General features: G+C 32.3%; 2 protein-coding genes across 3 annotated transcripts; both read left to right on the forward strand.

The window, feature by feature from the left end:
- The first annotated feature begins 610 nt into the window (after positions 1 to 610).
- LOC107926387 (S-adenosylmethionine decarboxylase proenzyme 4) lies at positions 611 to 2,306 on the forward strand. Its single transcript, XM_016857233.2, has one exon. It carries the CDS (start codon positions 999 to 1,001, stop codon positions 2,028 to 2,030), a length of 1,032 nt encoding a protein of 343 aa, XP_016712722.1. The 5' UTR covers positions 611 to 998; the 3' UTR covers positions 2,031 to 2,306.
- Positions 2,307 to 7,559: 5,253 nt separating this feature from the next.
- LOC107926520 (probable protein phosphatase 2C 35) lies at positions 7,560 to 10,528 on the forward strand. Of its 2 annotated transcripts, none has more exons than XM_016857396.2 (3): positions 7,560 to 9,154; positions 9,411 to 9,542; positions 9,877 to 10,528. In XM_016857396.2, exons 1-3 carry the CDS (start codon positions 8,192 to 8,194, stop codon positions 10,114 to 10,116), a joined length of 1,335 nt encoding a protein of 444 aa, XP_016712885.1. In that variant the 5' UTR covers positions 7,560 to 8,191; the 3' UTR covers positions 10,117 to 10,528. The 2 variants fall into 2 exon arrangements, with proteins under 2 accessions (XP_016712885.1, XP_016712887.1); XM_016857398.2 differs by having other exon boundaries at positions 7,586 to 9,154; positions 9,415 to 9,542.
- Positions 10,529 to 10,542: the final 14 nt, after the last annotated feature.

Genomic DNA, 10,542 nt, shown 5'->3' on the forward strand with positions numbered 1-10,542 from the left:
TGTTCATAGATTGGGCCCAAAAAAATTTAGGCCCGCCTCTTAGACCGGCTCCGGCCCCGGCCTAAAATATGGGCTTGAAATTTTGTCTAGGCCCGGCCCGGGAATAAAATCCTAAGCCCGAGCCCGACCTATTTTTTAATAAACACAAAAAAATTTTAAAAATAAAAAAATTTTAAAAATAAAAATATTTTAAAAATATTTTAGAATTAAGAAATAAAAATAAAAATAAAAATATATTTTTATTAAATTCGGGCCGGGACGGGACGGGCATGGGGCCAAAAAAGTGGTGCCTGAAGCCCGGTCCATTTTCTAAACGGGCCTCATTTTTTTGCCTAAACCCATATTTCGGGCCTATATTTTTACTCAAACCCTCCCATATTTCGGACGGACCATCGGGCTGGGCCGGACCGCCCGGCTCATGGACACCTCTAGTATGAATGGATTAAATTGAATTTTTTTTAAAATTTTTCAAAATTTATTTAATCGAAAGAAAAATTAATTATTTAAATTCGATTATCTATCCAATTACGATACCCTTCGTAGAAGAGCTGAAATGCATGCGCGCGGGCATAATTTCCCGGTTCCCTTGTAAACCATTCTATTTTCATGAAAATTTTGTTTGCATTGAATCAAAATCGAAACTCCCAACAAAGAAGAAAACAACACAAAAAAAACCAAAATCCAGAACATATCATCATCTTATTCACCTTCATTATGCCTGCAATAATGATTCTTGGTTGCCTCAAAGGCTCGCACCCGCATGCCCCTTTCAATATCCACTCTCTCCCCCCCCCCCACTCTTTCTCTCTCAATATCCTACCTATAAAACCCCATTTCCCTCCCCACTTCTCTCTCTCACCTGTAGTAATCTTCTTTAACACCATCAAATCCCACCATTAAAACCAAAAACCAACATCTTCTTTTTCTTTCTACATTTTCTCTTGTTTTTTGTCCCTGTTTTTAAGTTCCTGCCTCTGGTTTTTTGTTGTTGTTTGGCAATGGCGGTTTCAGGGTTTGAAGGTTTTGAGAAGCGGTTGGAACTTCATTTCTTTGGTGATGATTCATTGAGTAATATAAACAACAATATGGGTCTTCGCTTACTTGATTTCGAATCAATCGAACAAGTCCTTCGTGCCGTCCAATGCATCGTCGTTTCTGCCGTCGGTAACCATTTTTTTGATGCTTACGTCTTGTCGGAATCGAGTATGTTCGTATATCCGACTAAGATTATAATCAAAACCTGTGGGACGACTCAGTTACTCAAATCGGTTCGTCCATTGACTCACTTTGCCAACAAGCTTAATCTTAAATTATGTGGGTGTCGATACACTAGGGGAAGTTTCATTTTCCCCAAATCTCAGCCTTTCCCTCATACGAATTTCAAAGAAGAAGTGATTTACATCGAAGAAAATCTCCCGAAAAATCTTGTTTATAGAAAAGCCTCCGTTATGCCGTCGAAAAATCCTTGTTATTCGTGGCATGTTTTCGCCGCCGGTGATCAAAACCACCGTAAGAAATCGAATTCCGATGTTACGTTTGAAATTTGTATGACGGAGCTTGACCGTCATCTGGCGCGTAAGTTTTACAAAAAAGCCGGGGATTGCAAAACAGGGGATTCGGCCGGGAAAGAGATGACGGTGTTGACTGGGATTGATGATATAAACCCTAGAGCTTTCATTTGTGATTTTGCGTTTGATCCTTGTGGGTATTCCACGAATGGCATCGACGGCGATCGTTACTCCACGATCCACGTCACACCTGAAGACGGGTATAGCTACGCGAGCTTCGAGTGCGTTGGCTCCGTTTACGATGACGATGTCGACATTGTTGAGACCTTGAAGAAAGCCGTTCAGGTTTTCAAGCCGGCGACGGTTTCCGTTTCAACGACGAGTAATAGCCGTGAAGTTTGGACGACGGTGGCGCGTGCTATGGAACCGTTGGGACTCAAATGTCGGACTTTTGCCATGGATGAGTTCCCCGCCGCCGGTACCGTTGTTTTCCAAACATTCACAGCGGCTCGCCGGAAATAATATCGGGAAAAGAAACAACGACAAAAAAAGGTAGATAAAAAAGAAAAATGTGGGAAAGGGGTTTTAGTTTAGAGTGGGTTTTAGTCGTGGGAAAAAAATTTAAATTGAGGGGAATTTTATATGATGACGTGGAAGGAATTCATTGGTTGAAAATGAATGTGGGTTGACTTTAGTAGAAAGAAGATAAAGAAAAGGGTTTAATTTTGCCCCAGCCCTGTACTCTTTGGGCTTTTGAAATTTAGTCCTTCTTTTAATTCCATGAATTTAGTTCTTCTACTAATGTGATTCAAAAATTAAAGTCCAATTAAAACACTATTGAAATACATTTGTTAAATTTGAATATATGATATTTTAATATTTTAATATTTGATTTAAAATTAAAACCCAACCGATAGCACATATTTAAATTTAACAAAAATTAATTAATAATAATATTAATTGGATTTTATTTTTTAAATCATACTATAAGATTTTGAAATTAAAAGAAGAGTAACTTAAATTTCGAAAGTCCCAAAAGTGTAGGGAGTGAGGGCAGAACTAGACCTAAAGAAATGAATGGTGGGGATTTTAGGAAGATGAGGTGGCATCATCAGAATGGCTGGGTGTAGAAGATGTGGGAAGTTGGAATCACCATTATAATGTACCCCACTTAAGATTGTCACGCCTAAGATTTTTGAGGTTTACATGTAGTGGGGAGATATGGAAAAAAATAAAGGTTGCACTTTTTTTCTTATGTTCTTCTTCTTCTTTTTTTCATTTCCTTTTCTCCTTTGTCAATATATAGGAACAAACCAATCTATTGAATGGATAAATTTGAAAATTAATCATTTATCTGACTTGTATGTCATTATTTTGAAATAAGGAAAATTAAATCAACATTTAATCATATCAATTCAATCGATTCAATTGATTAAATTAGTGTTATCAATTTCACCTCGAGTTTGAGTTTTTGTAACTTGCTTATATATGTTTAAGAGCTAAAAGTATCATGAAAGCCATTATATTAACTGTCATGTTACATTTAGTCCTCTTTTATTAAAAAAAAAGACAATTAATCTTTGAATGTTAAATCAAAGAGTAGATCGGTAATTTTTGTTAAAATTTTTATTGTTAAAAATCAACATAACTGACTGAATAACCAGATAGTTCCACATGGCGTGTCATATGTACCTTATGTTGACGTACATGGGTCAGTTTTTAACAATAAAAATAGATGAAATTTTTAACAGGAGAACCAATTTGCTCTTTGTTATAACATAATTTGTCTTTTTTTTAAATAAAAGGAATAAAATGCAATTCATCTCTTAATATAAAAACCTCTATAACATGTTCTTTCATCAAATTTAATTCGATAAATTCATGTGTATATAAAATAATCACATTGGTTTGGCTGTATTCATGCAAATTTAAAGAGTTGAGAATGAAATATAAAAGACTATGTTGTTAATATAAAAGATAGATTTTATGAACAAATCTAATCAATTATTTTAGGAGATTAGCTATTTAACCAATGCAAAGTAGATTAAAATAGGCTGAAGTTTTTATGTTGGGCTTTGTTCTAAGTCCTAAATAGGCTTTTGGGTTTGGGCTAATTCTTTTGTTTGACAAAAAACTCAATCCTAATGTCAAATTGAATTTAATAAATTGATTAAAATATAAGTTCCTAAATCTTCTTATTCTTATTTTTATGATTTTAATCCTCATATTTTTAGATTTAATAAACATTATTAAAAATTTCTATTAAATTTGCTAGTACGTTTTTTGGAAATAAACAAATACTTAATTGGTAGTCGTGTAAAAAATAGTCATTGTAATCAACTTGAATTTAATAGAAGAAATTTAACGGTATTAACAATTCGACTTGCATTTTTAAATCATAAAAGTACATAAAATACAAAGACTTAGAGCATATTTTAACTCAACAAATTCAATAAGTGTTTATAATAAAAATTCAGGTTGAAAATTGTAATAAAAAAAAACCCTCTAAGATATATGCATAAAACAACAACCTTTCAAAGATTTGAGGATAATAAATATACATTATAAACTACAAAAAGGAATTGTTTCTACTTCAATGCTAAATGAATGCAACTAACAACACAATTTTCATAATACAATATGAAAATATAATAAAAGTGTTAGAAAAAATATATCAAAATTTAATATTTCTCATAATTTACCATATTTTTAAATCTATTCATGTGAGGTAAAAGAAATTAATAAATTGCTTACCACGTAAAAGGAGAATGAACCATTTAATTGCCAAACGAAATTGCTGATTGATATTCCAAAGCAATTGAAGCAAAGCATGAAACCTTGTATTTGAATGTTAGAACATTTTAAGGTAAAAATCCCCTAATATTTGGAATCCCATAATGAGATTTGTAAGTTTAAATAACCATTAAGGTTGCTTCTACATATTGGGTTTTGGTACGGGGCATTAGTAAACCTGTTGGAGTTAAACATGTGGCTCAACACAAAGTTACAGTTGGGGGGATTATTTGGTTGCTTTTGCATTAAGTGGGATTAACACAAAACATAAATTTGTGGTTTCAACTAACTTTTCAATCATTATTTCCCTTGCTATTTCAACTAACACTACTTTAATCTCCAACTAATGATCCATGGATGTTGACTTTATAAAATTCATTCGGGTTCGAGTTTATTGAGACAAATTAGAAAGCGTAATTTAAGAGTAGTTCCTTATTGAATGTGATGTGTAGGCGTGTTCTTATCGTGTGTGAATATTAATCCTCTAATTATATAATACTAAAAATGAAATCACATAACCTAAGTTGATCGGGTTGGTTTTTTAACCAAATCAAATTGGATTGAATAAATCCAACTTTTAAAATTTTGGGGCCATTTTGGTTTAAATCAATTCTAGTTTTGGGTTGTTTTAGGGGTTCAGATCATTCATATTTGGAGATTGACTTTTTAAGTTAGGTTATTATATGTTCAAATTATTTTAAGTTCTAATCATTTCAAATCCAAATGCTTCTGGGTTACTTATTGGTGTCATTTGAGATTTGGATTTTTTTTTAATTTCGAACTATCTATGTTAAGTTAATTAAACTTCAAGTTAATTATATTTTATGACCAAATTGAATTTAATTAAAATTGAGTTAATATTGATGGAATCGAAATTTTGAGCACAGATTAAAATTCACAAAATTGGTTGCAAAATGGTGTAGAAACCAGTCCTTTTAGATTGTCTCAAGTGGTAAGGTCTTGGTAATGGAAGTATATAAGTAGATTGATATAGTGAACAATCTAGTTTTGGTGTTATTAATTAGAATATATTAAAATACAATAAAAGCTTATTTATTGTTCATCAATTACAAAACATATTAATTGATTAAATAATGAATTGGATTGAAAAAAAATCTGAATTATATGATTGTAATTCGTGAATAAATTTATAACATTTGGGTTAAAAGGTAAATAAAGTATCTTTGTTGTAAAGTTTTTAATCTTGAGCCGGCTTGGTTTGGTCTATTTTATTATATAAAATAATAAAAATAAAAATAAATTAATATTAATATTTTATAATTAAAATTAAATATATATTATTTTTTAAAACAATAGAATGACCCATTTAGATAAGTTGGACCAAGCCATACCCGAGCCGAACTTGATTTTTTGTTCTTTTTGAAATCAGGCTTAGGGTGAGTTTGGATGGGCGGTGCGTTTACCTGCGGTTAGTGTAAAAACAGCGGTGGCGGTGAGATTAGATACTGTAGCGATACTGTAGCGTGAGACAAAAAGTAAGCTAAACGCACCGCACCGCACCCAATCGCCCATCCAAACCCACACTTAATCTCGACCAGACTAATGATTGTTGTTATTATACAAAAGCTATTTAATAAAAAAATATAAATTTTGTGATTTTGCTTTGAAACACTTTGGGGTAGAAAAGGGGCATGCCTTTGGTTTTCCTTCACCCAAGTCTATCTAATTTGCCTTGATGTTTGAGGTGTCTTTTATTATTCTCGTACAAAAAGGAAACTTCCAAAACATTCATCAATTGGACAAAAGCAAACTATACAACTAACCTTCACCTAATCCATAAAAAACCAACCACCTTTTTTAACAAAGTGAGTGGAAATGTTTTGTAGGAGTTTTCATGATTAGATTAGATTAAATCGAGGCTTATCAGGGTCTGAAGTCAGATTTTTTTTGGATGAGACGAATTGAAATTATAAATTTTTTAGAGAGTTAAAAATATAATTTTATCATTATATTAATATAAAATTTTACAATTTTCAATGCATTATATTATATATATTTTTTCTTTTAAAGAGAGCATAATTGAATTTTATATTTTAGGGGTCAAAATATAATTTTACCATTAAATTAAATTAAACCTTTATAAATACTCAAGCAACGAGGTAAATTTTCATTTCTGATGAGCCAAAGCTCCTGCCTACCATTCTCTAGCTACACCCCTAAGGTCTATGCTCGATTGGTATATTTAAATATTGAATTTAGATTGGGTCTAATAATTTAGAACTGTTAATATTATCAACAGTTGTTTGATTGAATGGTAAAGAATTCGATATTCCTTAAATAAGATTTGGAGTTTGAATTTTGTAAAAGGAGAACGCAACACTGGAAGATGTTTGCAACCTAATTCAACTTTAAATTTAATTGAGACCTAGTGTGACTAATATTTTATCGAATGCTTATGAAAAAACAAAAAAAAAATCTATTAAAATTGATTTATTACAAAAAAATCAATACAGTCGTATTCGATAGGTATATCATATTTATATTTGAACTTTAAAAATAAATTATATTTCATTTTCCCCTTTAATTTATAATACATATTGATCCATAAAAGTATTCGTGTATTGATTATATTTAAAAAATATCAAAACTTAATTTTCTTAATAAAATGAAAAAAAACTAAAAAAAATCGTTCATCGCAATTTCCTGTTATTTATACCTCAATTTTGATAAAATTTGAAAATTTTAAAAACTTAATTCGATTAATTTAAATCTCAACTTAACCTAACTTGTTTTCAATATAAAATTAATAATTCGAGCATGTGATATTTGAATTTAAAATGATTTCAATCCCACTGAGACATGTGTGGAGTAGTAATTAAATTTTTTATTTGGCACCTAAATAATATGAGTTGAAATCTTATAATCTTTTTTCCCTTCTAATATTACGGTGATAAAAAAAATATTTCATTGGTTACAAAAATGTAAAAATATTATGAACAGTGTTAGATAATATTTTATTATTTTTACTAAAAAATAACAAATTAGTCATTATAAATTATATCTATGCTAGTTTTTTAAAATAGAAATAAATAAAAATTTTAACGAAAAAGACTAAAAAAATAAAAATTTTAACGAAAAAGACTAATTTATTTTTTAATTTAATAAAAAATTATTTGTTTATTTTTTTAATAAAATAAAATATAATTTGTAAGGCCTCTTGATATTTTATTTTCTCGGAAAATGAGCATTTTATTATTACCATTACTTTTTAATAAAAAATATTTTCTATTTTATTTCATTTCATTGTCCTTGCTTTTCCCTGTACAAAGACAAAATTCACCCATGCACACTTATCGATTTTTCTCCGCCTCTCTCTCTCTCTTTCGAAAAGTTGAAAACTTTAAGCAATCAACTCCACATTTCCCCCTCAGTTTTAGGGCTTCCTTTTTCCAATTTTTTTGTTTGTTTGTTTGATTTGGGGATTCTTTCACTGATTCCTTTCTTTTTCCTACTCAAGCAAAACTTATCATCAAGTCTGATCTTCTTTTTTCTCTCAAGAAAGTAATCTTTTTTTGCCTTGATTCTTCACTGTTGTTTGCTTCTTTTCCCTTACCCTTGATTTAGAATTTCACTTTTCTTTTGCTTGGTTTGGGGTTTATTCTCTCTTTTTCTTTTCTTTTTTTTCTGTCTTTGGAACCCCACTCTCTTGGTTTTGCATTGTCTATAAAAATCACTTCTTTTGCCTTTTTCTTCTGGGTTTTTTTTTTGTTTATCTTCCTTTCTGTTTTAAAGTATGTTTTCTAACCAAATTTCCTATAAAAATACCCAAATTGTTAACTTTAAGAAAAACCCATTTCTCCATTTTCACCTAAATTTGGAGCTTTCTACATTGATTTTCAATATCCTTTGAGGCCTTTTCTCAAACACTTATGCTACACTTTTTGGAACAAAAAAAAATCATTTTTTTATGTTTTGAAATCATGGGGTGTGTTCATGGAAAGTGTTGTACTAGATATCCATCATCATCTGATGGTGATTCAGGTCGCCGTAGAGAAAAGAGGCCTTACAAATGCAAACACATTCTTACACAAAGGTCATTGGAGTTGGTTCCTGTTCCATCTCACAACTTCACTTTGCAGTTCTCGGTCTTAACACAGCATGGTTATTATCCAGACACGGTTGAGAGGGAAAACCAGGATAGTTTCTGTATCAAAACACAACTTCAAGGTAACCCGAATATTCATTTCTTTGGTGTCTTTGATGGACATGGTCAATATGGTGCTGAATGTTCAAACTTTGTTAAGGATAGACTTGTAGAAAGATTAGCTAATGACACCACATTGTTGGATGATCCTTTAAAAGCTTATAATTCAGCTTTTTTAGCTACAAATTCTGAGTTACATGATAGTGAGATTGATGATACCATGAGTGGTACCACAGCAATAACTGTGCTTGTTGTTGGGGATACACTTTACGTTGCTAATGTGGGCGATTCAAGAGCTGTGATTGCTGTTAAGGATGGGGATCGAATTTTGGCTGAGGATTTATCTGAGGATCAAACACCATTTAGGAAAGATGAGTATGAAAGGGTGAAGCTTTGTGGTGCTAGGGTTTTGAGCGTTGATCAAGTGGAAGGCCTTAAAGACCCCAATATTCAAAATTGGGGCGACGAATATAGCCAAGGTGGTGATCCTCCGAGGTTGTGGGTTCCTGATGGAATGTATCCTGGGACTGCATTTACGAGGAGTGTAGGCGATAGTACAGCGGAGAAGATTGGTGTGATTGCTGTTCCTGAGATCTCGGTTGTTCGGCTTACGTGTAATCATCTATTCTTTGTTGTTGCAAGTGATGGAGTTTTCGAGTTTCTCTCTAGCAGAACTGTTGTCAACATGGTATGGTTCATACGAATCCTTGGAATTGATAAATCACCATTATGATTCTCATTTGCTTATAATACTGAAGTGTCTTTATCATGTTTCTTGCAAAATGATGTTTGTAAACCTGTTTAATACAATAAAGTCTTAAAGGAATGTGCTAATGAATTTTCCCGTGTCGTTTGCTTTTTGTACTGTTAGGGAACTCTCCACTCATTATATTTGAGTCATTTGAGCATTTTCTTAACAAATTTATAATTTTTTTTTCGCATAGGCAGCAGAATACGCAGATCCTAGGGATGCTTGTGCTGCAATTGCTGGAGAATCCTACAAGCTTTGGTTGGATAATGAAAATCGGACTGATGATATTACAATCATCATTGTACAGATTAAAGGCTTGTCTAATGTATGCTCTACTTAAATCCGTATCTGGCTGTTCATGTTCTCAATGTATAAAAATACTCTTCTTCTGCTGGTGTATTCTTTCTTAGAAGTGATTGAAGTATGATCTTTTAGATTGCAAAGTAGAAAGTTCCGCTTTTGCACCTAATTTTAAGCCTCGTGCCAAACCGAATTACTGCTACGAGTTGCATAATCTATCTTCATTCAAAAAAGAAAAAGTGTTGATTTGATTACGTAATCTAAAAAAAACATAGTAGTGGCCATAGAATATAGAAAGTGTGATGTTTTGCACTTTAATTGCATTGTGATCAACTGACCTTTTTCTTTATTTTTTGCAGTCAGGTGCTAGTGCTACGGATAATGAAGTAGATTGCGGGCCAATGCTTATGAAGTCAATCAAGGGAAGTTTCGATATGAGCAGTGTCTCAGAGCCGGAAGAAACATATGGTTCAGTAAGAACTGATTTGTATGATACACAACAGTCTTGTCAACATAGTGTTTCGATGAATCGAAGTGCTGCCATTGTTGTTCCGTCACCAATGATGCATCAGAGACCTTCACAATTGGATGTGGGGTAAGCACAAAGGGAAACAAAGAGAAAGTTACCTTTTTAACCACAAGATTCTCTTGGTGAATGATCTCAAGGCCCTATCATGGTGGCTGTGATCTTGCACCCGGTACGATCTGAACAGGTAGAGAAAAAGAACCCATCTTTTAAAGGTTGAAGGTAATTATGTTAGCAAGTTACTTGATGGAAACACGGAATCGGAAATATGAAGAACTCCCCTTTTGTTTATTGCCTCTGAAGGACTACCATGAGGAGACATAAGCTGTTTCCCGCACACTGCTGGGATTATGTGAGGCATAGAGATATAAGACTTGATTGTTAACTGCTCACCATGGATTCTATTATTCTCATGTGAAATATATCAATTGTAATGACTTTAGTGCATAAGCTACATAATTGACAAATTAACGGCCTTTATGTTCCATGCTCCTTAGTA

Source organism: Gossypium hirsutum, chromosome D09 (assembly GCF_007990345.1).
Source record: "Gossypium hirsutum isolate 1008001.06 chromosome D09, Gossypium_hirsutum_v2.1, whole genome shotgun sequence".
In the NCBI taxonomy this organism is placed as follows: domain Eukaryota; kingdom Viridiplantae; phylum Streptophyta; class Magnoliopsida; order Malvales; family Malvaceae; genus Gossypium; species Gossypium hirsutum.

Coding starts and splice junctions, on each gene's coding strand:
- LOC107926387 (XM_016857233.2), top strand. CDS start 999: ATGGCGGTTTCAGGGTTTGAAGGTTTTGAGAAGCGGTTGGAACTTCAT.
- LOC107926520 (XM_016857396.2), top strand. CDS start 8,192: ATGCTACACTTTTTGGAACAAAAAAAAATCATTTTTTTATGTTTTGAA. Junction 9,155..9,410: donor GCAGAACTGTTGTCAACATG/GTATGGTTCATA, acceptor TTTTTCGCATAG/GCAGCAGAATACGCAGATCC. Junction 9,543..9,876: donor AGATTAAAGGCTTGTCTAAT/GTATGCTCTACT, acceptor TATTTTTTGCAG/TCAGGTGCTAGTGCTACGGA.